The 26,661-nt window shown below is 50.6% G+C and overlaps 1 protein-coding gene across 2 annotated transcripts in view; it reads right to left on the reverse strand.

Annotated features, from left to right (window-relative positions):
- Positions 1 to 2,621: 2,621 nt before the first annotated feature.
- Positions 2,622 to 26,661, reverse strand: part of TMEM63B (transmembrane protein 63B) — a 48,638-nt gene continuing 24,598 nt past the window's right edge. Inside the window, exons 2-24 of one of the 2 annotated variants that reach the window (XM_015621742.3) lie at positions 21,425 to 21,632; positions 20,444 to 20,523; positions 18,916 to 18,954; positions 15,342 to 15,432; positions 14,542 to 14,579; positions 13,646 to 13,788; positions 13,322 to 13,373; positions 12,929 to 13,037; positions 12,334 to 12,404; positions 11,435 to 11,515; positions 11,178 to 11,301; positions 10,950 to 11,083; positions 10,667 to 10,804; positions 10,242 to 10,395; positions 9,871 to 9,977; positions 9,021 to 9,107; positions 7,522 to 7,587; positions 7,219 to 7,381; positions 6,968 to 7,073; positions 6,664 to 6,831; positions 6,408 to 6,523; positions 6,109 to 6,189; positions 2,622 to 5,092 (exon numbers count right to left, since the gene is read on the reverse strand). In XM_015621742.3, coding sequence (XP_015477228.1) covers positions 4,928 to 5,092; positions 6,109 to 6,189; positions 6,408 to 6,523; positions 6,664 to 6,831; positions 6,968 to 7,073; positions 7,219 to 7,381; positions 7,522 to 7,587; positions 9,021 to 9,107; positions 9,871 to 9,977; positions 10,242 to 10,395; positions 10,667 to 10,804; positions 10,950 to 11,083; positions 11,178 to 11,301; positions 11,435 to 11,515; positions 12,334 to 12,404; positions 12,929 to 13,037; positions 13,322 to 13,373; positions 13,646 to 13,788; positions 14,542 to 14,579; positions 15,342 to 15,432; positions 18,916 to 18,954; positions 20,444 to 20,523; positions 21,425 to 21,610 — 2,499 coding nt within the window. In that variant the 5' untranslated portion in view covers positions 21,611 to 21,632 and the 3' untranslated portion in view covers positions 2,622 to 4,927. The remainder of the gene's footprint in view (positions 5,093 to 6,108; positions 6,190 to 6,407; positions 6,524 to 6,663; positions 6,832 to 6,967; positions 7,074 to 7,218; positions 7,382 to 7,521; positions 7,588 to 9,020; positions 9,108 to 9,870; positions 9,978 to 10,241; positions 10,396 to 10,666; positions 10,805 to 10,949; positions 11,084 to 11,177; positions 11,302 to 11,434; positions 11,516 to 12,333; positions 12,405 to 12,928; positions 13,038 to 13,321; positions 13,374 to 13,645; positions 13,789 to 14,541; positions 14,580 to 15,341; positions 15,433 to 18,915; positions 18,955 to 20,443; positions 20,524 to 21,424; positions 21,633 to 26,661) is intronic. The other variant, XM_033512594.1, reaches the window with a different exon arrangement.

Genomic DNA, 26,661 nt, shown 5'->3' on the forward strand with positions numbered 1-26,661 from the left:
GATGTACGAGCAAAGCCGGGAGGGCAGTGGGAGGGGGAATTAAAGGAGCAGTGACAGTTTACAGACACTGGGAGGGGATTATGGATCGAGACTGATAGTTAGGTTCTGTCTGCTATCACCGTCTCCCAGCTCCCAGGGATGGAGGGGTACCACCGAGATGGGCGTGCTCCTTCCACCATTGTTCTGAGGAAAGGGTTGGGTGCACACGGAAACCGGACCTGGAAGGAAAAGAGGAAGCAACTTTGCCCTAGGAATAAATTTGTGGGTTACTGCTCCACACTGTCGGCACCCCAGTGTAGCTGGGTGAAGCTCTGTACTGCATCTTGTCCCCAGGACTTATTGACCTTCTGATGCCGCGGCTGAGTACGGTGGTTCCACTGGATATCGCAGACTGTTGTGTCCCTTCTTCCCTCCCTCATGTCTGGAGGGACTGTGCCCGCACCTCCTCAATCGCTAAGCCCAGGTGGTCACGGTCAATAACGCCACCACCAGCTGCCACGGCCTCCCTAAGTGTCCCGGCTGGCAACACCCCCCCTCCGCACCAGCTGCTCCTCGCTGCTGGGTGCCAGCAGGGCCCTCTCTGGGCAGGTCCCACTGCCCTGGGGTTTTCCGCAGACACATCGGGGCTGCCCCTGCGTGCCCTCCATGATTCACCGCACAGCTATGCTGGGTGGTGCTGTTACCAGCGGGCATGGCCACACAGGGCTTGGCATTGTACCGTGGAGCCTTGTGTGGCTCAACATGGCTTTGCCTGGCATAGCATGGATTGGCACAGCTTGGCCTGGTGTGGTTTAGCTCAGTATATCTCACATGGCCTGGCATGAGAAGCTCAGCCCAGCCCCACCCCAGGAAAGAAACCCTGTATTGCCATTCTTTTGGTGCCAGGGCCAAACAGGGTGATCCTAACGGGTGTCACCAACCCTGGAGCTACCTCTCCTTCTCTGGTGCCTGTTTGCAGCTGGGGAGGCTGTGCCCATACAGACTCACTGCAGCAGTTGGCATCGAGCCTGCGAGAGCCCAGGCCTCACAGGGCACCTGCTTTCTACCGCACCCCGACTTCCCCCAGGGGGTAAATCCTTCCTAAGCAGGGAGCAGGTTGCATATGGGGCCAGGAGCTATGTCCCTTACCTGAGGGAAGGGCAACCAAAATATTTAAAACCAGCTGTAGCGTGGTCCTGCTGCTGCACACACAAGGGAGCAGTCTGGTCCTGGCTTGAACCCACTAGAGCTGCCTTATCCCTACACAGGGGACTCCGTTACATTCAGCTTGTTCTGCCCATCCTGGTGCAGAGGAGGCCTTGGAACCCTGCTCTGGGTTGCTGCAAGGGCTGCTTCGTCTTTTTCCTAGCCAGGCTTGCCAAAGGCTGGAAGCCTAAGGGGGGTCCCAGCTGAAGACATTATTTAGCTCTGCATGGCGTTGCAGGCAGCACTGTCATTTCAAAGAGCCTACACGCCTGCTACAGAGGCCTGTAATATCAGGGCTTGTTCCTCTTTTGGGTTTGTGCCCATCCTTGCGACCCTGTTGTCCTGTTCTGCTCCTGCCTTATTACCCTTCAGTGGCCCCCAAAGCTGCTTTCACAGATCCCTCTCCTGGAGACAGCATCTCAACAGTCCTGTCACAAAGGCACGTGACATGTCCTTCCTATGCTTGGAAATAAACTAAGAACTCTAAAACACCTGCAAAATCCCTGTGCAATTTCCTTGTTTCCTTCCCTCAAGCTTTCCTTTGCAGTGATGGCTGCTGGGACTTGACAGCAGGCATGGTTCCTTCTGTCTTCAGTTCTTTGTTCTCTGGCATTGTCTTTTCCCATGTCCTTTGGGCTGTGGGCAGCAGGGTCTTTTGGTCCCTGCTGGTGCTGCACTGCTGGCACAGGAAGCCATGAGGCCTGATCACAACGAGGCAGGGATGGAGTTGGGATCACTTGTTTGTCTCTCAGCAACACACACCAGGCCTTGCCTTCCCATTGCTCCCTCCTACAAGCAACAAGCAACAGTCACCGTGCACAAAGTAAGGAGCATAGCATGCAGCAGGCTCCTGGGAAGCATGCCAGATCCAGCCTACACAGATAGCAGCAGGGAGCATCCTAGGGCTGGCTGCTTGCTGTCTGCCCCAGCACTCAGGGGATAGCTGACATACATGCAGCATGTTTCAAGAAATTGCTCCTGTGTGCTACAGGTGTTGTGCACCTCTCATACTTTCCCCCAAAGGCTTTAGCTATCCACCCAAACCAGGTGTCCAGAGTTCGAATGGATATGGCAGGAGTGGCTATGTAACTTGCTATTACAACAGTAGGTGTGCTGACATGTGGCATGAGGCTACCACTGAAACTCCCCTACCACATCATTCTCAAACCTCAGTGCACACAGCAGCCTATCTACTTACTTTTAGCAGCAAAGTCTCTAATGCCTCTGCAAGTCAGAGGGAACATTCATACTGTGAGAGAGAGCCTGTGAGCCATGGCAGAGTTCTTGGCAGCAGGGCAGGGCTTGTGTTCACGCTACTCCCCACTCCTCCTTTTGTACCACGGATGCTCCTGCAGCCCTATAGCAGCTGGGGTACTCTCCTCCCAGGTTCCAGCCCCCAACCCACTCCACAAAGAAAAGACTGCACAAACAATAGCTCCTTTTTTTCTTTTTTCTTTTGTACACAAATATATACAGAGTATTATACACATCTCTACACAGACAGTGCCACACAGAACACACAGCTCTCTGTGGGCAGGGCCCTGACAGCTGCAGCGGCAGCCCCAGAGCATGGCCATACCTACAGAGACCACAGCATCCCAGCCCACCTGCTGGACCAGAAGCAAGGGCAGTAGGTAGGTGCAAGAACAGGGAAACAGGATCACCATCGCTCCTATCCCAGCCTGCAAGTGGACTGGGAACTCTCAGCTCACATGCTCATTTCATTCCTAGCCACTACCTGGAGGAGATGGGCAACTCTCCCCATGCCCCTTCAGACCCATTTCTCCAGCCCCAGCCAAGCCCTGGAAGCTGGTGTTTCCTGCCCTCCCCATGCACTGAAGACCCACATCTCTTCTGTTCCATCCACCCTTTTCTCCAGGCCTGGGATTCCTATACAGGTCTTGTACAGGAAAGGCAGCTATGTCCTCTCTGAAGCAGCCCCCTGTCTGCTCTCTGTGGGTCTGACTCCTTTCCTCTAGTGAGAGGCACAGGGGAGAAAAGACATGTAACCACCATTCCTGGCAGCTGAGGTGGGCAGGGCTGACACTTCACTTCTGGTTAATTAAAGTGCTTGGAGCTCCAGGGCCAGCACAGGTGATTCCCCTTTCACCTGGCCTCTCAGGCCCTGGAGGGCACAGCCCCAGGGAGCTGGTGCAGTGCCCACAGATGACAGGCAAAGGGAGGGTGATCATGTCCGCAATGAGCACCAAACAGGATGGTGGCAGGGTTTGAGGGAAATAAATATAGCTAAATAGCAGAGGGATTTATTATTTTCCTTTGTATTTTACACAAGGGGAGGGGGGAAGCAATTTAGGGCAACTGATACTGACCAGAAACCTCCTCACAAAGTGTCTTTAAACAGGGTCAGTCCTTCTTCCATGTGCCAGGGGCTCCAGTCCACCTCTCCCACCCATCCTGTTCCCTGCCTGCCACTGGGACAGAGCTATCAACAGGGAGGGGGGCAAGGGCAAGAGGTAGGGGAGGAACAACCGCCCGCTCAGGCTGGGTGGTGGTAGGGTAACTACGTCAGTCAGGGCAGGTGAAGAAAAGCAGCATAGGCCCATGAGGTGTTTGTGCTCCTGAAGATGGTGGTCTTGGTTGGAGACAGCTCCTAGGGGTTGCTCTCCCAAGGGCTTCCTCCCTCTTTGACCACCTCAGCTGGGGAAGACCCTGCAACAGCTCGGGGAAGGAAGCCCATGGGGCCTCATTGCAACCAGGCAGTGCTGATCTTGCAGGGTGTTGAGGACCTGTAGCCTAAGACCCTTTCTTCCATCTCCCTGGCACCTAGGAGACCCCCATACAGCCCCCCCACCCCCAAGCCTGACCCAGCTGTGCAGATACAGGGCAGCAAAAGGGGGCTGCAGTACCACATGAGGGTCAGGTTGATTTGTTTGAAAGTGGAGTAAAATGTGCAAAGTAAAATGCCACTTTAAATGATGCTGCAAACCCCTGCCTGTGCCCCTGGTGGAGAGGCTGCCTGCACCTCCTCCTGCTCATGAGACATGCCCTCAGCACCCCCCTCACCCTGCAAGGGCCTGTCTAGCTCATGCCAACCCAGTGCCCCTTCCCCAGCATGATGCCACCCTTGATTGCAAAGCCAGGCTGTCACTGTCACCATCCCTGTGGTGAGGGGGAAGCCTGTCACCACCCCTGCGCCTGGACTGGCTCCTGGGATGCCACACCAACTGGATGCTGGAAGCAGTTGAGAAAGGGCACACACAGGAACAGAAGGTGCAACAAAAGCCAACCCCTCCCTGGGTGGGGTTTCCAATGGACTGACTGAAGTTTTTAATTTATCACCTTCTTGTAAATCTAATAAATTATTAGTGTTTCCCACCAGCAAGACAGGGGATACAGTTGCCTGCTCAGAAGACCCCAAATGTTCCTCTTCTGCCCCTTTCCAAAAAGCACTCAGCTTTCCTCCTCCCCGCAGGTCCAGGGCAGCACCGCAGGGGGTTATGGTCCCCCTCCTCCCCAGCCTCTGGGAGTTTGGGGTCCAGAGATGTGTTGAAGAAGGTAGCTAGTAAAGAGCATGCCTGACGAGCAGCCAGGCTGACGCAGGGGTGGAGGGGCAGGGAGATGGAGATCTTGCAGCAGGGCCCCTGCCCTCACTGAAGGCAGCGGCCCTGGGGGCAGGAGGGTGAGGGCAGTAGCCAGCACCCTCAGGTACCTCTTCCCAGGTCTCTGTGCACACAGCCTGCCCTGCTCCTGGGCCTCCTTCCCCTCCCACCCTTTGAGGTTGCTACTGGTGGATCTCATTCTCTATCAGGCTGTCCTCACACGACTGGAAATCTGTGTCATTCATGCCATCTGCGTTGATGAGCTCCTCATCCTGTGATCCCTGCTCCTCTGACTCTGTTGCTTCGCCCTCTGGTGAGGAGTCCTGCAGCACTTGGGCGATGTACTTCTGTCAGGGCCAGGCATGGGAGAGAGTAGAAACACGCATGAGTTTAGGAAACTTCTCCAGGAAGCAGAGCACAACACACTAAGCACCATGCATGAGGCTGAGCGTGGGGATATGCTGGGAGGGAAAGGAAGCAACCAGACTCCATGGAATATAATGGGAAAGGTGTAAGAGTGGGGCTTGGCCTGAAACACTAGATGTGTTTCAAACCCCAGCATTCTGGGACAGGGCACCTGGGAAAGAATGTGGCTTCTCAGGCTCTTTGGAGCCCCTGTGAACTGGGAGACTGCATTCCCTTTTTTGCTAGTAGATGTGTCCTTGAAGCACTGCCTGCCTCTTATAGGGATTCTCCTTTTGGCAAAGTGTTGCTGCACTTAGGTGTCTGGAGACTAGGAAGGAGCCTGGATTACATGTGCGCACCCCAGCCCAGTTCTCTTGTGGAAACAGGAGGCTCTGCTTTACCCCATCTCTGCAGCCCTGCGTAGATTCCCAGTACAAAAACCTTGTGGAAGGAAGCAGTTGGAGTGAGCCAGTTGAGCCAAGGTGAAGTTCCGAGAACTGACTCTGGGGGTCTCAGAATGTTGGACAGGGGAGAGAAGAGTCCCCAAAGCACTTCCACAGCCTTCAAGGCAATGTCCATGGAGACACCTTTGTGTTGGCACTAGGACAAGCCTGGTGGGTGACAGCCTCTGCTGACGTGCAAGCGCGCAAAGATGTAGAATGAGAAGGGGGACTGACCCGGCTGGATTCACTGTCCCAGCCGAAAGAGAGACAGAAAGTAAATGCACAGCATCTGAGGAGCAGCGGGAAAGAAGTGTGTGTGTGGGGGTTACACTTCATCACCCAGAGCAGGTGAGGGGCGCAGTGCCCAACAGTTGCCTCCCACCCTCACTGGGAGGATCCACGTGCTGACTCAGAAAAATGAGAAGTGAGGAGTGAGGTACTCAGGGAGTTACCTCCCCCTTTCCAGACTCAGGTAAGGAGTGTGCCAGGGCACAGAGGTGGGGATAGTGACTCACAGCTGATTTGGGAGCAGGCAGATTGGTAGCAGGTCTCCCGTTCTGCCTGTTGTCCATGGCATCCACTTCTGTGTGGTCAATCTGGAGAGAAAAGGAGAAACTGAGAGTGCCAGGGCAGTGTACTTGTTGTCCCACCTCAGAAGCAGTAGAGACAGCCTCAGGACTATCCCCTCCATGAAGTCAGGGCTGACAGGCTATGCTGAAGAGCAGGCTGGGACCCCCCCTAGAACCCCTGCTGTTTTGTGGTTGAGCTGTGCTACCAAGGAGAAGGGTCCCGCACCCAACCCATTCTGCCTCACCTTGTAGTTGTGAGCACTGAGGTATTTGAAATGCCCAAAGCAGACGTGACACAGGCAGATCACAATGGTGATCACGAGGACCACAAAGGTGAACATGGAAGTGGGTGCCAGGAACCCTGGGGCGAAGGAAAACCAAAGTGGCAGTGTCAAAAGGACTGTGACTGTGCTCTGTGGCTGGAGGCTGCCAGGATCAGAGCCTGGGCAGGGAAGTGGCTCAGCAGGAGGTTAAGGGCTGGCATTGAAGTGCAGTGCTCACCTGTGCGCACTGTGGAGAAGAAGAGAAGCCAGAAGAGGCAGAGGATGGGCGCTGCCACTACCTGATTCACAGCCCCTGAATGGATCTTCTTGTCCAGCTTGGCAGGCAAGTAAGCATAATACAGGTTGTATCGGTCCACCAGGTGCTTAAGCAGCATGTACATGAGCCCTGGGAGAAGGGGAAGAAAGCCAGATGAGTGGGGCATCAGCCTCTTTGCTAGACTGATAGGGAGTAACCTCCCCCACATCAGCATTCTTGCCTCCCCTCCACCTCTGTCACAGGGAGGCAGAGGGGTATTGCTTACCAAAAGGGACAATGATGGGGCAGGTGATGCTGTATGTCATGACTACAGTGAAGACACACATCATCCAAGCGTAAGCAGCCCCAAACTGGAACTCATAGGCCTGGTGCTGCAGGAGGGAATGGAGACCCATCAGCAGAAAGACCCTGAGAGCTGAGTGGGTATGTGCAACATACCCAGCTCTATACACAGCACTGGGCAAGCCCCATCAGGGTCCCATCGCAGCACTCCCCTCCCTCAGCCCTGCTACATACTCGTTTGACGTTCCTCCGCTCGGCCGCCGAGCGGGCCAGGCAGAGGCGTATCATGTACATGAGCAAACCAGGGATGCGCAGCAGGTCCATGGCATTCCCGATGAAGGCAGAGGCGATAACATAGTTGACAAAGAAAGCCCCATTGTCTGGCAGGAACACACACCTGTGGAGATGCAGCAAGAGCAGGCTGCACAGGGTGCTCCCTCCTTGCAGGGCAGTAGCTGGGAGCCCCCACAACCTTTGGATGCCGACAAGAACCACCTCCCATTGTAAAACAATGCCTTTTTGCTCAACTCCACTTACTCAAATCGCACAGCAGCTTCAGCAAGGAACTTTTTGTCAAACAACCAGCGGAAAAATACATCCAAGCTGTGGGGGAAGAAGGCAAGAAGAAAAGATGAACCATCAGAAGCAGCAGCAGACAGAAATGCACATATGTTGTAGCTGCTCTAGAAAGATCCAAAGCTCAGACCATAGATTGTTTTGTTCCCTGATGGAGTGTGTCACCAGCAAGTATGTAAACTGGATATAGGAAAAAAACAGAACAAAACAATGCAATACTCAAAAAGGGATGTAAAGCTTCCCTTTCATGTGTGTTCTTATCCCTTTACCCTGATCCTATCAATATTTTTCCTCTCTCCTCTGTTTGGGCACAACATCCATGTAAGGAACAGATGACTGATTCTGCAGAAGAAACTGGTTAGGTACAAGGTACCCTCCAACAAGAGATATAAAAAATCCCTTAGAAGAAACAAATCTCATTTTCCTCAATTTTAATTTTTTTATATAAAACCATCCAATCCACTGGCACTGGTGGAATACAGAGTTCAACAGGCAACATCAGGGGGATCATCTCCTCAAAAGGAAGTGCAGTCTGTTTTGCGGTCAAAAAATCTTCTGAGAACATTTACCTGCCCAAGATGAAATTTTACACGCAACAAGGCTTTTTAAATCTGTGTTGCAAGCATGTAGTCACCCAGTGGGATGAAGGACTATTCTTCTGCCACTATCAGAGGGTTTGTTTATTCTCAGGAGCTGCCTGACATCACCACTGAGGGGCTGGATTGTATCTCAAATACAGAATTTAGGTGGGGTGTAGACAATACTATCACAGAATAGCTTGGGTTGGAAGAGATCTTAAAGATCCCTGACCCCACAATGTGTAAAGAATGAACTAGCACAATTAGAGTTCCTTGTCCCCCACCCACTCCTCAGTTTTTTCCTCGTCACACTATTCCCCTACTTGGCCCCTGTTCAGTGCTAGAGCCCACACCAATGGCTGGCAGGTGATGGATGCATCAATGTTTCCCACAGGGGAATTCTATAAACTCTGCAGGAAGATTTGAGGCATACACCCAAACAGATGAGCATTTCTGTACCCACACTATCCCACCCAGCCAAGCAGCGCAACCTATTCAAGTTCTGGCTTAAAGCGGGAATTCACTAGTTTTGTGCAAAATTTGGACTGCACATTGAGCACAGAGCTGGAGAATGCCTCCTTCATATCAAGCAGACTTTTCACATATACTCATCTACCATCTAGCCAACCTTTTCTGCATTATTTCTAATACCATGGCACATGTCAACGTGTTTGCAGATTGAATCAATAAAGTCCTAGAGATCCAGTCATGCATGGTCTGGCCTGTTCTCCCTCAACTAAAATTAAACACCAGTCTCCCAAGGGGATGATGGCCCGGGCAACAATGCAGTGAGGAAAGAATGCTGTAAAAAAAACAATAAGGGGTGCAACTCAACCCTCCCTGTGCTCCACATCTCTGTATTTGCCTTTCCATAACCCCTACCTGCTCAGGCCCAGTGACGGCAGCAGCAAGACCATGAAGATTAGGAAGGTATAACACTTGTGCATGGTTGTCCTATTCTCTCCAGACCTGAGGACAGAGAGGCTGTTAACCTTTCACCCCACCAGCCATGCAAGCTGTGCCCCCAATGGCTTTCCATCACTAAGAACTTTGCAATGTCTAATCTAAATCCCACCCTGTCTGTTCCTAGTACATGAATACATCCTCTTTCCTTCCAGCGTATTTGAAATCCATTATCGAGTCTCCATTCTTTTCCTCTTGTCTCACAGGCTCTGCAATCATCTTCCCTGACCTGCAATCCTGAGAGCTGATGACACCCTCCCCCACCAGTCTCTGCAACACAGACCAGAAAACAAAGTTTACATTGTGTGTCCTGTGGGGAATGTGCCTCACAAGCAGCACGCTTCTAGTGCTCTGCACTTGAAGTGCTTTCGCTGTGGCCAGGAGCCAGAGCAGCTAAAACAATTTTCCCTTGGAACTGCTCTATCTTACATATGGTACAGGCACACCATACCCCTGCCTGCTCACCTGAGCCAAGACTTCCCTCACTACTAGCATTTCTCATGATGACCAGTCCCAACTCCTCCCAGCTTTCTTCTTATTGTAGACTTGTCAAGTTCTACTCAGACAGCCATGCTGCACAACAGCAGCTAAAGACTGGCAGAACAACTGTACACAGCAGTCTCCAGGTGCCCAAGATGTGCAACATAACATAATGCTTTGAGTGAAAGACAGAAGTTCAAGATCCAGCCTGTAGCTTTATGTCAGTGAGAAGTGTCTGGTGGCCAATCAGCTCACTGAGAAGATAAGAACAGGTGCTGGCTGTCCTTACCTGGTCCAGTGTGCTTCGAAAAAGGCAGAGTAGTATACAATGGTGGGCAGAAGAGCAGAGAAGCACCACAGCAGCAGGGTGGGGAAGAACTGAGTGATGATTGGGTTCTGAAACAAGGCAGAGAAGAAATCACATTACATGGTGCACCAGCTCTTGTGCCAGCCACAGGTACAGTTGCCTTTGCTGATGCCAAGGCCCCAGCACTGCGACTGCCACTGCATCCTGTCCGGGCTCAGCACCTCCCTCATGGTCAGGCCTCATGACAGGACCTGAAGAACAATCTCTCTCCCTATCCCTAGCCTTGCAGGGGATGTTGTGCCTTGGGGTGGTTCCTGTGTTACCCACCCTGCACCCATCTCCAAAATCCTTACATTGAGGTACTCCACAGGCTTGGTGACATTGAACTTGTCCATAGTGGTGATGATGATAGCAGGAGTGGTGAGAAAGAAGAGAAGGATGAAGAGGACCACATTAATCACAAAGCAGCGGATCCACCATACAAAGCCCCGGATGGAGAGGTGTTCCCTGGGAGGGAGAAAGAGGGCATCAGGATGGCTGCACAGGGTGGAATACCAGGTGTGGGCTTTGCATGCACACTACAGCCCAGCCTGGTGAGCAGCACTTGGGGTGTCAGCCCAAGGCTTTCCCCCTCCCAGTCAGATCAGACCTCTAGCTCAGCCAGGCTGGACTTCAGCAATAACAACTCAGTTACTGGAGGAGCAGATGGAGACAGAGAAAGGGAGGATGCACCCCCCTTCCTACTGGCAAGGCCACTGAACCCTACAGAGCTGCTCACCAGTAGATGTTCTGTGGGTCAGGAGCGTAACTGACAGTCCAGTTGGAGACATGGAGGGACTCACTGCAGGAGGATGCTCTGGGCTCCCCACGGCATGCACAGCCCTGGCACTTACAAGCGTTGAAATCTTTGAGAATTCTGGACAAGAGAAAGAGGGACATGCTGACACAAAAGGCTAGCAGGCACAAGCCAAGGGGATGCCTTAGTGCTGCTGTTCTTCTGATTTAAGGCAAAGTCTGGGACAAGTCATCTTTTTTGGGAGGGCAGGACCATCTGCACTCACATGGCTGTGATGGTCTCATTGTGGAAGGTGACAAAGGCCATCCCCAGAGGCTTTTCATTAACCTTCTCCTTCTCCCGCTTGTAGTCATCTTTGAGCTTCTCCTCCAGCTTGGTATAATACTCAATAGCCTCCACCTGAGCAGAAGGACAGAAGTCAGAGGAGAGATGATCTGGGGACCCAAGCCATGAGACACCCAACTGCTGCCCAACACCTCCAGCTCTCCCTTACCTCCTCACAGCCCCTGATGACACAGCAGCACAGGTGGCCACAGGGCTTGGGGTTGATCATGGATGGGGTGTTGTCCTTGCTCTGCAGGTTGGTAAAGTAGATTCGTCCACGCTCAGCTTTCTTCCTGAAACATGACAGTGGAAAAGAAGGAAGAAAGGAAAGAAAGAGGGTGACTCATAAAAGCTCTGTGGCACCAGACTTGAGGGGGTATCAGCAACATCAGCCCACTCTGTCTTTTCTCCCAAAATAGAGGTTACCTCTCTGCATCGAGGAACATTAGTCGGGCAACATCATAGCAGGGACGGGCCTCCAGGACAGTGCAATTGGCATAGGCCTCCCTGTGGATGAGAAGCATCAGTTCACCACAACTGGCACCAAAGGTACCCCTCAAGCAAACTACAAGTGTTCAGGACTTCTCCCTGGCCCTGAGAAGAGTCTCCTGGACTGAGTACAGTGATGCATACCAAGAATTTGCAGGGGAACCTACAGGCTCTGTCCCTTGCAGCAGACACAAAATACAGGGAAAATGCTACATCCTTTAGGTGTTGGCACAAGATCTTTTGCCCTATAGCAGGCAGGAGCCTCTCTAACCCCACACTCCCCTCTCTGCCTTCACAGACTTGTGGTCAGAAAGAGGCACAAAGGGTAGCTCTTTGTACCAAAGGGTACAAAACCATTTCTTTTCCACCCATGGTGCTTCTAGACATGGTTCTCCTGACAGTGAGGTTCTGAGAGAAAAGGAATTTCATTTTCTCGTTAAAGAGATATACTTTCTACAAGAACTGTGATCAGGGAAGCAGCAACATCCCACAGTCACTGCTTGATCACCTCCTGCCTGTATCTCATCTGTGAACTTAACTACATTTCAAGACATGCCCTGTCCATGGGCACATAAGCAGGGGCACTGCTTACCACACTGACCTCCTACGGCTCTGCAAGAGATAGCTGGGCATACCCAAAGGCACAAAACAAAGGATACTTCAAATTTAGATAAAAAGCAGAAAAATAACAGTGAGAGGCACAAAATAAAAGTATTCACCAATTTTGCCTAGCTCTCTGTTCTCAATGTATTATTGCCATTCCAGTTAACACTAGTACTACCCTAATAAAAATGCCCCTGTTTCAGGGAAGTCTTTAGGGACACAGTGAGACTTACTCAAAATGCTTCTTGATCTTCTCTGGCTCAGCATATTTTGAGATCCCATTGATGAATAGAGTTCGCTTAACCTGGGAAGAAGAGAGAAAGGAGAGGACAGGTAGGTGTGGATGGTGTAAAAGACCAGATTGCAGCAAGCCCCCTACCAACACCTGCGTCAGTGATGAAAAAAGGTGGCCCCATCAATTCTAGCTACCAGGGCTCCCCCTCTCCTGTGCTTCTGCTAATTGTTGTCATCCTGCACTGGGGTGTGCTGCAGATTGACAGACTAGGGACTTACACTGCTGGTGCCTGAACAGAAACAGGGTTACCCTTCAGAAATGAAGAAGGCAAAGGTAGCTGGAACAACCCCTAAGGAAGAATGGGGTTCTTCCATGTGTTTATCCAGTGCAGGCCTCTCCTGCTTCCCCATAGGCAGTCACAGCTGCTGCTCTGGAGATGATCTGCCTTTGGCCAGGCTGAATAAAAACAGCCAAAACATGGCAGCTCTAAACTGCTGTGGAAACTAAGGGGCTCAGCATTGTCTCCAATGCTACCTGACTTGACCACAGGGCATAGGAAAATGTGCCTGGGACAGTGGCCAGACCCTGCTCACCATGTCATCCTCTTTGTAGCGCATCTTTGAAGTATGCCGGCGCATGCTGTACACTGTCAGCAACAGGTACAGGAAAGCAAACGTGGTGTGGAGCCACAGCAGGTTATTCCTGTCACAAGGGAGACCACAAAGGTCAATGCAAAGGTCACTACAAGTCTGTGTAAGGCTGGTCAGGCCCTGAAGGCACTGGAGCCATGAGTGCATTCAGCATAGCACACAGATGCCCTACAACCAAATTCCAGGAGCTCAGCCTGGAAATTAGAGCAGGGACAGTAGCCTCAAAGAAAGGGCAGATAAAAAGCCTTCAAGAAGATGAGGCTCTGCAGCAAGTGAACATTCACAAAATACGCCTTGGGGGCTTCAATTATCCATCCCACCCCTGCCCACACATACCCAGACTTCAGGTTAGCAATAGTTGTCCTCCCAAAGCTGTAGGCATTGTTTTCTAGGGAGAAAGAGGCAGACAAAAGCATGTTTGGTTATACTGAATGGGACAGAGCACCACTAGAGTGAGCTACAGCAAGAATTATCACCTGCAAAACACCTAAAACCCCAAGTTACATAGGATGACCCTGTGAATGCACTACACTCAAAGTGAGACAAGAGTTAGGGTTTGTCTGTGTTAGTCCTGTTCTGCCCTCCACTGCTAACCAGTGGTCTGGAACATGGTGTTGAAATGCAGATGCCCCAGCCCAGCCAAAGGCTCCTTGTTCTCACCTAGCAGGTCCCCTGAGAAGTTGACAGGTAACACGATGCCCACAGACAGCACACCCACGACCACGAGCAGCCCAATGATGTGCCTCTGGAAGGACAGGTAGTGCACTGCATCAACCCCGCATTTATCCCGGATCTCATCATCCCTGCCAGGGAGAAAAAAGGCTGTCAGGCAATTTTCTACATTTCCTGAAGTGTTGGGGAAAAGTGCAGGGTTGCAGCTGACCTCCTGATCTGAGCACACACAGCACCCCTTGTTCTGCCCTACAGAGCTGTAGCCAGACTCTGGGCTTGGGAGCCCAGCACTCAGCCTTGAAGTGGCCTGGGCAAAAACCTGCCTGTGCAATGATTACCCAGACCTGCTTCCCATGGCCCTGCTCTCTGTCCCCCAGAGAAGGCAACTGGACACACCTTATACCCTTCAGGTGGGCCTTGCCTTCCCTGCTAAGATACAGATGCTGATATTATCCCCCGCAGCACTCTGAGTAGAAGTGCTTGGGAGACTACTCCTGTGCATCATCAAGCTGAGGGTGTCTCCCTGCATCCTTCTCATAGCCATTCCTGAGACAGCAGTGCCCCTAGCAAGTGTGCCAGGGAGGTGAGTATCTTTGCAGAGAAATGGACAGTGTTTCTGAGATGGGAATGATGGAGGGGCAGCCATGGGCCTGGGTTCTCTCCTCTGTCACAGACTCACTGTGTGACGTTATTTTGTCTTTAGGGCTCCTCATGTAATCCTGTCTTTACTTGTGCTCTCCAGAGGACAAACTGGGGCTTTTCAGAGAGGGGGCTGCAGCAAGGACAGTGACTTCATGAAGCTGTACTACAGTGGGTGTCCCAACAACCCTGTACTGCCCCTTCTTCCCCATGTGGGTCCCCCATACAGGTTCTGGAGCACTCACTTTATCCTGAAGATGGCTGTCAGCCAGGAGCAGAAACCCTGTGCAAAAAGAAAACAGGACAGTTTCACAACACTCTGTGTTCCTTTATCCCAGCTCCCTCCTTCAAAGGTTCCAGGGACCAGGCTGGTGTCCTTGCACATACTTGGCTTGGGCGGGGAGAAAGACAACAAGCACCCAGATGTGCAGAGCCACAGATGGGCCAAGGTGAAGGAGGTGACAGTGGAGCACAACACAGGTTGGACTTTTCTGTGGGCTGTCCCCTATCAACCGGCAGCTCAACCTTCCAGGCAACCCAGGCTCCTGGCTAATATGGAAGCTCTCCAAAGCCTAGGCAGACCCAGAAAATACAGCATACAGGTACTTTAGCCATCATGATGGACAAGAGAAGCTCTGCAGGGACTGGGAAGGTAGGCTGGGCCAAGGCAGTGCTCCTCAAAGGACACCTGGGGGAGCTTCACCCCCCATCCATCACACCCATTATCCTCCCCTTCACCGAGGGGAAAAAACAGTAGAGGTACACCACAGTGTGAGGACGAGCTGGCAAGTAAGTATTGTTTGTAATGCTGAGATTATAGGCTGGACAGGCATCTGTTAAGCCATAGTGATGTAGAGCCTATTTATTTAAACACGTTTGAGAGCTGCAGTTCCTTGAGCTCTACACAGCACTCATACACTGCAAGATGTGGGACTTAAAGCCCAGGAACAGGCAAAAGTGTTTCTTCTGAAGAGCCCTTGGTTCAGCCAAGCTGTGGGTTCCTGGCCCCTCAAAGGCAAAGCATTTGACTCTTGTGGCTACTCACATTGTCCCTCTGGTCGAAGTCCACAGAGCTGGATACAGAGGTGAGGCGCTCATAGCGGTCATGGTTGTCAGAATGCAGGGCGGAGGCTATGCTAAAATGACAAGTGGAATGTGAGGGAGAAAGTTAGAAGATGCGAAGAGGCAGCCTGGCCAGGAACCAAGTGCACCCAGGAGACTAGAGGTTAATTCAGGTCAGTTTGCACCCGGTGAGATGGAGAAAGTTAAGATCAGAGGTAGCAGTAAAGAGAGAACCCTCCTCAGATGGCATGCTGAGCCTGGCAAAGCCCATGAGCTTAGCCCATGGATGCTACTTATTAGGCACCTTCTGGAAGGCACCCATACTATGTGGCAGTCACTGCAAGGAGAGGTTGGCAGAAGCTGCCACAGAGGAGAGGTGAGGTCTGTTTAGCACAGGGTTTAGACAGCAGAAAGGAAGAGAGAACTGGAGGCTTCCACAGCCCCTCTGGCTCTGGAATAGCTGGAGAGGCACTGGGAACAGCTCCTGTCCTGCAGGACTTCGCTCATCTCCAGGAAGAGGAAGGAAGGAGTCTGGTGGGATGCATCCTGTACACCAGTCCTTCCCACCCTTAGTTCTTCAGTGCTGGAGGAAGAATGCAGCTGACTGGAGCCAGGGTCAGCATAATCTGCGTCTCAGACTCAGCTGAGCCTCCACCCTGGAAATCCCTTGAGCAGGAACAGGGCAGAGAGCTGGAAGTAAATGTCTCCATGGTAAAGGACAGGAAAGCAAATGGGGTGAATATCATGAAACCACTTTACTCCAGCCAGAGGCAGGGACCTAGATGAAGAACTTACAGCAGAAGCATCCAAGGCTGACAATAGACCCCACTACAGAGGCAGAGGGCAGATGGAAAAGGAGGTAAGAAAATGGTCCAGAGACCTAAATTAAATAGCACTTGCAAGATGACAACAGCAGGCTGGGATTTCAGAGGATTAAAGAAGAGATATGACTGATCTGAAGGCTAGAAACAAAGGAAAAAAAGAAATGGAAATATGGTCTCCCTGTAGTCAGTACCCTCAAGGAGGGTAAGATGGGAAAGAATACAGAAACAGCTGCTAAGAGACAAGTGCTGAAGAGGAGGTGGATGACACTATGGGAAGGAAAATAAGCAGAGATCCTCATGGACATTCTGAAGGAAAGTGGATGAGACACATGGCCTCTCTCAGAGCAGAGTAGCACTTGCTGAATCCCCAGTTCCTAGCTGGAAGTAACAGACAGGGGAAAGGAGATTAGCTGAAGGTCAGGGGACTACAGCAGTGCAGATTAGACAGTGGCATGCAGCCTTGCCACTGGGCAGCCCAACACTCTGCTCTGCTGAAGGGACAGAGACAACTTCGACCCAACTCTCAGATCTTCAGCTCTTAATAATCACAGAGACCTTGCAGCTGGGCACAGGGAGTGAGGGTGAATTTCTACTGAAGAGAAATTTCTGCCCTGAGGAAAGCCCAGCATAGTGACACCATGAGCTTTTGGATAACCAAGAAAACTCATGTCTCTGTGGGGGGATGCAGTGACAATAATCAGGATGACCTTAAGTGTTTAGAAGACAGAGGGTGCAAAACCTTCCCAAAGATGGACAGCTGATTAGGGAGCTCCAACAGCACCTGCACCTGGATGGAGACTTTTTAAAGCAAAGCACTGACAAGTTCAAGTGGGTGAAAGCAAGGTTGCCCCAAATCACAAGATTAAGGAGGGATCTTGCAGGATACAGGTCTGGTGCAGGCCCTGCCAGGGAAGGAGAAGGACAGGGTCTGAGGCACAGCTAGCCTTAGGCCAAAGGAATCACAGGCAAGACGGCAGGCCAGACATGCTGCGGCAAGGGCTTGCTGTAGTGTGAAGCTGTAGGTGGCTGCATAGGTGGCAAGCCCCACAGGGCTTTGTGATCACTTCCCTCACATGCAGAAGTGCAAATGGGCTGCTATGACCTCCCAGTGCAGACTGAGTTGCCAGTTGCAACTGTTGATGGCTACTGCAAGCTCTGACAAGTTACAGGACAAGGGCCTTTGTTTCTCAGGGAAAGGGAACACATCAGAGGAGAATGCCCTCTCCTGCAAAGAACAATGTTGATACATTCAGGGGCTGGGAGCACCAGGTGGCATACATGTTCCTAACCCACCACCTGTCATTGCACTCCCCAGCAAAGAACAGCTGGGATGTGAATGTACCATTAGCCTTGAAGGAGCAGAGACAGAATAAGACTCCCTCACTGAGTTCTGCGGGTTATGGAGGTTTCTGGCTGCTAACACTGTTCCAGCTCATGCAGTAGGTTTAGGGGTGGTATGTGTGGTGTGTATGGAGCAGATGGCTCCAACAAACTCAAAAACAGGAGCAGGAAGAAGTGGCCCCGTGGAGAGAGACAAGCACTTGTGAAGATAAATGACGTGGCCCCCTAAAAAACCCGCAGAGCATGATGGCTCTACTACCTCTGCCTTACTCCTCCCACAAGATGTTAGCGGTGAAAAGTTGCCAGACACACCTGAAGCAGGGCCAACGACTAGTGAAGCAGTCAAGCATGAGTGAGGGGTCCCCTCTGTGCCATGTACCACAGCGACCACCAGTTCTGTTTTAACAACTTCAACTGCTCTGCTCCTGAGGGCAAGGATCAGCTGCAAAAACAGGCACATTCTTGTACCCCGTTTAAGGCAATATCAGGCCCCTGCTTTGCAAGTGGGAAAAGGAGGCTGCAGTTTGCTGCCCTGGCCTCAGACACAAATCAGTGTAGCTGGAGTGACCACGGCAGGCTGTGCACTGCCAGCTGATTATCCCCTCTGCAGCACATACCACCCAACCAGTCAGCAAGGCACAGGTGATGGTCTTTCCTCAGGCATAAAAGCAGCAAGAAAGAGGTAAAAACAGGGAGGACAGTCCATAGCAGGACTTGATGGGCATCACCAGGCCAAGGTGACAAAGGATGCTTTCAGCAGCACTGAGGCAAAAGGCTTGTTCTACAGGGGAAGAGAGAAAATCAAGGATGCTGCCTTTCTGGGTATGGGTTTAGGTGGTAAGGGACAAGGACCAAAGGTTACCCTGGTCCCAGCAGCCTTATGGGGTAAAAAGGAAAGACAGTACTCTTGTCAGATCCTCTTTGTCCATCTGCCTACCCTTGCAGACGGTGAGGGAACAGCTCTTATGGCAACCTGGCACAAGAAGGACCAGGCAAAGTCACCTCCCCTGCACCTGGGTGACCTGAGTGTACTGTGGGCTCAGGCAAGCAGGTTTGTTTACTTCCATCCTAAGACAGGATAGCTGGACACAAGCAGATAGAGTGGGGCATGTGATACAGCACCCTCTGCTTTGGTCAGGACTGAGAGCTCCCTGGCACTGCTGATCTCAAGGAGCATTTAAGGGCTACTGGGGAAAACCAGGGTGCATTCGGCTGTGGTAGTGGATGACACAAAGGGGAGGGAAAGAAGAACACAAATCCACCGAGACACACAAATTCATGCCCAAGCTCCCATTTAGATTAGTTCAGAAGCAAGACAGCTGCAAGAAAAAAGAAGGGAGAGGTTGTGAGCAAGAAAGAGAGAAGACATGAGACCCTGAAAAAACAACATACTATTCCCGCTCCTCTCTTTCCGTCTCCCAGCGTCGGCGCCTGGGGGCACAGAAACAGAAAGGGAAAGGTTACAACCACGGGAGTAGGTGCTGAATTCTCTTTTGCAGGGAACTATGCATACAACATGGCTCCCCATCATCCTGAAGAAGAGAGACCTGCCAATGGTCAGGCTGGAGAAGACCTTCCTTCCAGAGCTCAGCAATGCCTCAATTGACAGCAATCTGGAATACCCACTGGTCCAGGGGCAGAATGCTTTGCTGCCAGCTGAAGGGAAGCTGGCTTCACTGGGAAGGTGATTTGACTTCATACCATGGACATTGCAGGGAGCTCCTGAGTGATGGGGTCAAGTAGGAGAAACTGTAGGAACTGCCTGGCTGCCATCTGAGCTCCCCTCCCATACATCTCCTCCCCACCCAGGCAACAAACACACATGCACCTCCCTCCTGAAAATCTCATCCTACCCTATGGATGAGCCAAGCAGCATGGAACTCCTCCCTGTGTCCGCAGTCCTGTTGATCCACAGCTTGATCCACAGTTACCATGTCCCTCTCCCTGTGCTTACCAGCTCTCCCTCTCCGAACAGCTGGTACCCCCCTGCCTTTCTGCCTACAGCCACTCCTTGCACTCCCTCGCACCCAAGGTGCTCAAGCATTGCCTCAGAGAAAATCCAGCCTTCTCTCCCCACTGGAGGCCAGTGCTGTGCAGCCCCAGTGGCTTCCTGCAAGCACCTGAACCCTGACTGCTTAACTCTGCTGCCTTCTCCCCGTTGGCATCTCCTGTGATTATTCCTTTCTCCTTGTTTCCCTTCAACTACCTCTGTACAGTTGATTTCCCCAGCCACACCAGGGAAGGATGGGCAGAGGAGCCACAGTGACTGCTTACCTAACCTTATCCAGGACCATTTATTTAAACCTGGAGAATTCCTGGTTTGATGCTGAAAAAAACCAACTATTCCCACTGTTGTGCAGGGAATGCTCCCTCTGCTGTGGAGCTGCCATCCCCAATGGGCCTTGGCTTTTGCTGACAGACACTGCATTGGGCAGGAAGGATCTACATCCAGACCAATTTATCAGCACTTGAGATGTGAGCTAAGCAGTACCACACCTGGAAAAGCAGCATACTACTGCCAAGTGCTCTTAACAAGAACTGCATCCAGCAGTCACAAAGACACCTTCAGATGCTTAACAAAGCCGTTACTGTGGCAGCTCTCACCCTTCCTGTGACCTCTTAGTCCTCTCCTCCCTCCATCTGCTGGTCCTCTGTAAGGGCCCCTGCAATCTCTGTCACTGAAGGGACCATAAGCGATATGGAGTCCATGGGGACCACTCAGTGTGTTGAGAGAAGGATGCTGTAACAAAAAAGCCAGTAAGTGGGGATTTCTTCCTACTCCTGGAGCTCAGGGGATGCAACCAGCACATCTGCCTCTCCTCTCCAGCTGCTCAGGCACACAAAATGGGATTTATCCCTTCTGCCTCACAGCAAAAAAAGGCACTAATCATATCTTATTCCCTTGCCACTCTGTGCTTACCTGTCAGCATCAGTCACCAGGGCCAGGCGTCCATAGTCCCAAGCAACTTTACGTAAAATTGAAAAGACAAACAACAGTGCCTGAAAGAGACCAAAAGAGATGCTGTGAGAAAGGGCATTGTCCAACTTCGTCCTTGTCTGCTACTGTCACTAGAGGACACAAAATGATTCACACGAACACCTCTCAGTGTCAGAACAGAAAAAACAGTGCCTTTATTATCTGACTCCAGTATTTATAGATTCTCGACAATGACCAGGGATTGGATAATTAAGTTACCATCTTCCCAAGCACACTGGTCATGAGAAACATCCATCAGAAGATGTTTCTTAGAAGGAATGTGATAAACAACTTATGTTTGTAGAACTTTCATGGGAAAGTAACTAAAACTATGAAAACATTATCAGAAGGCTTCAGTTTCCAGGGTGACACTCTACATGCAGGGCCACAGGAACAAGGAGGGTAGGAGGGGTCAGAGTCCTCAATTAAGAGCACACTGAGACCACAGGAGAGCACAAGTTCCCCAGGACTGTTAAATCAGACTGTCTGGATAGCTGTGGGAGGCAGAGGTCCAGGATGCAACACACAAAGCTAAGGTAGCCCCACAGGATCAAAAGGCCTTGAGGTTCCTAGAAGTCAGAATTATGGCTGTATCATTTGTGGTCCCACAGCTTCTAAAGAGGTAGACAAAGCTGCAGGGACCTGGCAACATAAAGTGGAGTTTTGGGATGCAGGACTGACCCAACATCACCTCCATTCTTATGGCTTCAACACCCTTCCATGGGGCTCACTGTGGTGGTATTGGAGCTAAGTCAGTAGTGGCTAAGATCACAGTGTCTAGGAGACATGATCAGGGCCAGAATGCCAGCCAGCAGCAAAGTCAGGGATGGCATTTGAGGCCCTCAACCCTAATCATCTGATCACTGTCCTTGTTTCATGGTTAATTACAGGAGAAGGTGTCAAAGCAACAGTAGGTAGACTTACGAGAAAGCACATAAAGTCAAGGGCTAGGACAGTGGGCACCCCACCAAAGGGCAGCCCCTGCAGCACAGTGCTGCGGATGCGTGCACTGTAGCAGTAGTCCTTGGTAGTGCTGTTGTTGTTGTTGCATGTGGGAGTTTTGCAAGGGGCCCCTACTGAGCCCAGGGTGGCAATGACGTAAGGCAGCATCTCTACAGCTTCATCGTCTTCCCTGGATAAAGGAGAGAAAGAGCTAGTTAGACACATGCCAGTTTGATGACAATGTAGCCCTGTTGGAGTTGGGGGCCAACCTTGCCTGCTAGATCAGGCTTTTCTGTGCTATAGGATTTTCCTGGGACTAGTGTCCAGGGTCAAGTTCATCTGAGAAGCCTGCTGAGTTTGGTAGTGCCAGAAGAACCCACATGCTTCAGTAGCTATGGTCCCACCATGGAGTCCCAGAACCCCTTTCCTTGTTTTTGTCTACTCTCACACCATTTAGGTGCAGCTGTCTCACAGACGACTTTTCCTGAGAACACTCAAGTGTCCCTGCTCCCCCTCCTCAGCAGGGAAAGCATTTAAGTACAGGAAAAAGTGAAAGGGTGGGGTAGATGGGGCATGAAGTCACCTCTGGATGATAGAAACAAACTGCTATAGGACAGCTGCTGCATCATGATCCCACAATTTCCTTTGCCTGGTTGCATAAAGCCATTAGCTTTATTAGGCTGAATCATCACCCTCTCTTGACTGCAGGCCTCAGCCTCCACCTCCCAGGGCACCCGCAAGGGGCTGGTCATTTCTCTCCTTGTTTTCTCTCCTTCCTCTGACTTGGAGGCCATTTAAATGCAAGCACACAGGGTAGAAAGGAGGCTTTGGCTCTACTATTTAGCTTTACTATTTATCTATTATTTGGCTTTACTATTTGGCTTTACTATTTATTACTATTTTAGTCAAATATTTTTTTTTTATTTCAGTGCCTTCCCCAAACTGTTACAAGACCCACAGTGGCACGCAGCTCAGCATCACTGCTTGGCCATGGGGAGGTCCTCCTCCTGTGCAGAGCAGATCCATAAGAAACACAGAGCTGATTATAGTAGCAATGGATAAATGTGAACTTAATAACTCAGATTAAGACATGCTGACAGCAGAAACACAACCACTTTTCAGAACAGGGCTGAGAAAATCCCATCAGTTGCAGAAGGAAAGTGAAAATCTGTACAGGCTTTTGACCCCTAAACCATTCCTCTTACTACTACCGTGAACGACACAGAACAGCTGGATAGCACAGTATCACTTCTGGGCAATACCTGGCTTTTTTTTTTTTCCCCAGAAATGCCATCCCTACGGGCTGGGCAAAAGAGCCATCGCTTGCCCAAAGAATGAGTAAACTGCTACCACCACTGCCCTTCAAGCTCTGAATTATTTGGTGACATTAGTAGAGGGGATGCAGGGCTCTTACCTCCAGCTCACGGGTATAATATTGGCCATCTCATCCCTGGCTGCAGAGATTTATCAGCATCACAGCACAACACTAGCTGGATAATGATCATAAAACAATTCGCTGTGGTGACCTAGAGAGCTCCACATCAAAGTGATCCCTCCCAGCTCAGCTTGAATGGGTGCACAGCTACAAACCAGCTGAAGCACTGATGACAAAGGGCAGCCCGAGAAGCAAAAGCCCATCTGGGTACAGGCATTTAGAGGGGGTCAGACGAATTGGAAAGGCCACAAAGTAGCCTGTTAAGACATAATTCACAGGTACAGAAGTGGAGCAGGGCTGCCTAGAGCAGACAAAAAGGAGCAGAAAAGCAGCAGAAAAATAAGACAAGACATGAGATCACAGCTGGGAATAAATCGGGAAGACAGGATAACTCACTCTGGCTGAATTAACTAGAGACTCAGAAGCTCTAGGGAAGTGATGGGAAAAAATGATGGAATGAGACTCAAAGGAGTACCACATACTTTGGAGTATGAATGGTTACACCCCTCTGTAAATGCTGAATGAAAAAATAAATACCTCTCAATCCCCTTCTTGGGAACCTTGTAAACTTTTAGCAATGAGTTCTAGATTTTGAGTAAAGATTACAATCCTACTGTAACACCACAGCCTTAAGTTCTCCTTGAAAAAAGGAGAAAAAAGGATGAAAAAAAAGCAAATAAGAAAAGCATTTGCTTTTTCTAGACCTACTAAATTCATGACTAAGTGCTCTCTCCTTCCCAGGACACAAGATGTCTTCTAGCGCTAACCACTCACCCACACATCCCTAACACATTCTCCCTTCTGACCTTATGGAAAAGTAACCAGAACCACATACAACATCCTGGGTAGAGAAATGACCTTGACTGCCAGAACAGCACCTGATGCTCTCAGCATGTCTCCTCACACTACTTCTCACGTGGCTAAGCATTATTTACTTCTCTGACAGCATCTTTGCACATTGAGGAAAAGCATCTCTGTCATCAGCCTGCAATTCCACTGTCCTGAGTAGCCATGGTAGATTAGAAGCCAGCCATGTCCCAGAGAAAATCACTCCTTCCAATACACCTGGCTGCGTGCTTCTCATCTTCCCCCACCACTTCACTACAAATGGTGTCACTTTGGAGCCACTTCCTCTTGACAAAGCCAAATGACTCCAGGGTATTGGCAGATTTTAGGTACCTTTTCTGGGCCATTAATAGCAAAGGACCTCATCCTTCTACTCTTGTCACATTAAAATTGCTAGTTCACTCCTTGACTTTGTTTGTGGAACCTCAGCCAACTTTAGAGCCAGAACTCTACATCTCCTCCAGCACACAGAGTTTTCTTAACAGTTTTCTGTGAGAAATTCCAGACATTTTCTGAACATCCAAACATGTTACACAAGTTGGCCAGATGCTGTTATTTTACCATAGTATTGAAATACTTGCAACAGATCAGGGAACTATGATTTTCCTCTGCAGACACCAAACTGCTTACCTCATTGTTGCATGTTTTATAGCCCCATTTTCCAACATGTCTTTCTCAAAAGAAATGAGGCTCATATGCTCACATTGCCCACAAGCCTATCTAAACATTATTTAAACAAACCATTACATGCTGAAGACAAATTCTGCAAGTCTACAGGTAATTTAAGACACATTTCAGAGAGACAGGTCCCAGCGATATTTCCCCTGAAGCCTAGAGGATGGACTGGATATACACCTTCCTAGCCTCTTCAGTAACCCATCCAGAACACTCAGAAATGGAGAAGATGAGGCATATGCCTAAGGCTTACACCGCCTTTTCATGAGCTGAATCAGGAGGCACAGAAGCATCCTTAGTTATGCAACCTCCCAACCAGCTGGTAAGCACAAGGGGCTCCCTCATGGAGGGAGAGGTGCTTCAGGTCTGTGGGAAGCTGGGAAAACCTCACAGGAATGTTCAGAGCACTTCTGCCCCTCTAGTTCTCCCAGCTGCAAGAACAACTGGCAGCAGGCTTGAGGAGATCACTTTACGTTAGACCCACCTGGGTTCTTCTATGGTTACAACACCAATTTAGGCAAGTAAGAAAAATGCTTTGACAACCAACTCTATGGTCTTCATTAACAGTGCGTACTTAGTATCCTTCACCAAAGGGCTTTCCCAGGAGTCTTTCAGCTGAGCAGGAGACTGGCTGGTCTTCCCCGGCAGTCAGTTTTCCCAGGCACAGTGCAACCCATGGACCTCACAATACCTCTTTCTTTATATTTGGTTTGCATCTTGGTCTCAGATACTTACTCGAGAGGACTCTCTGCCCCCACGCTCAGCCAGGCAGGGCATGCTCCAATGTGTCTTGTGCTGAAAGGTGCAGGGCTGGCACCTGTACCTGATGTTAGGTAGAGTGTTTCAGTCAAAGCATGGGCAGGGAGGAAAGGTGGTGCTTGCAGCATGCAGTCTTATTGTACAGAAGCACAGATCCCAATTATGAAAGGAAATCCTTTCCAGCAGTGTGGGAGGGATAAGGGGATTTTTCTGGCAACAGCTGTTCTCCCCAGCTCAAATACACACTAAAGGCAGAGATTGTTTTCCAAAGCTTTCTGTTTTGATCCCAGTGTCTCCCTCTAGGGAAGGACCCTGCATGTTTCCTTATGCTGCCACCACAGGTGAAGGAGCATTTCTGACGACACAAATTGTGCTGCCCTGGAACATGGTTAAAGGCGCCTTTCCTGATCCTTCCTTCTGCTTAAAGGCTGTAGGTCAGGGCAAGCTTGGCTCAGCCTGGGCTGAGATGCTAATGTCAGCATGAGCTCCTGAGCATCAAGAGACAAGGTGCAGGGAGTTGGTGGGAAGCTGCTGTGAGTCTGGTCTGGTGGGAACCAGCTCAAGGTATCCAAGCCCTTTCCCATCCAAGCATGGCTTGTGACCACAGAATATAGTGGGGCCAAAGACACAGTAAGAGCAGGACATCAAACTAGGTTCCATGCAAGCCCCAGAGGCTTCCCCTCCTGAACTCTGCATAATTAATGCTGATGTCCTCAAAACAGCAAAGACAGACTTGCCAAAAGGCATTTTCCACTCTTATTCAGCAATATTGGACTCTATCTCCTTCTCTATTAACAGCAGGAAGGAGGAAAAGAGGAAGTTTGTCCCAGCCAGAGAGAAGCCTGTTCCTGCCCTGTAGCATAGCCCCTACATCCCCAGCAGGACTAGCATGTCCATAGTGTCCCATGTTTTCACCAACATGTGTCAGGAGCAGAGGCATACAGCTTTCAACCTGAAGTCCCTAAAGTACATCTCACCTGGTGCTGCAGCCCCAGCTTCTGCCTGTTAAGCCCTGTGCAAACACAGCCCTGAGAACTGCTGTTCTTGAGAGCTTGGTGGCCTCAGCAGGGCAGGACTTCTCTTCCTCCTTGTCTTTGTTGGCACCCAAATGAGGACCCAAACAGTAGCCAAGCAAGCCTCTACGCTCCCAACCATTCATTGCAAAGAGAAAGAAGGCAGAATGAGGCAGAATGAGACTGGGAAGGCCAAGATTTCATGCCTTGGTCCTTCACTGCTGTGACTCTGGCTGCAAAACGTAAGCATCAGGATGCTTACGGAGACATGCCACAGTCTGGCAGGGGGTGACATGCAGCAGAGGTCTGAGGGACTCCTGCAGGCAGGGGATTGGGAGATGCCTGCTGAGGAGGCTGCCTGTCCCACACTGAATTCTGCTGCAGCACTGTAAGGCCAGGGCAGACAACAGAAACAGCACTGCAGGTCTTCCCAAACAGAGCATTTCCCATTCTCACCAGCTCACCCTTAAGTCTCTGCCCCTCATATTCAG

This window comes from Parus major, chromosome 3 (assembly GCF_001522545.3).
Source record: "Parus major isolate Abel chromosome 3, Parus_major1.1, whole genome shotgun sequence".
In the NCBI taxonomy this organism is placed as follows: Eukaryota; Metazoa; Chordata; class Aves; order Passeriformes; family Paridae; genus Parus; species Parus major.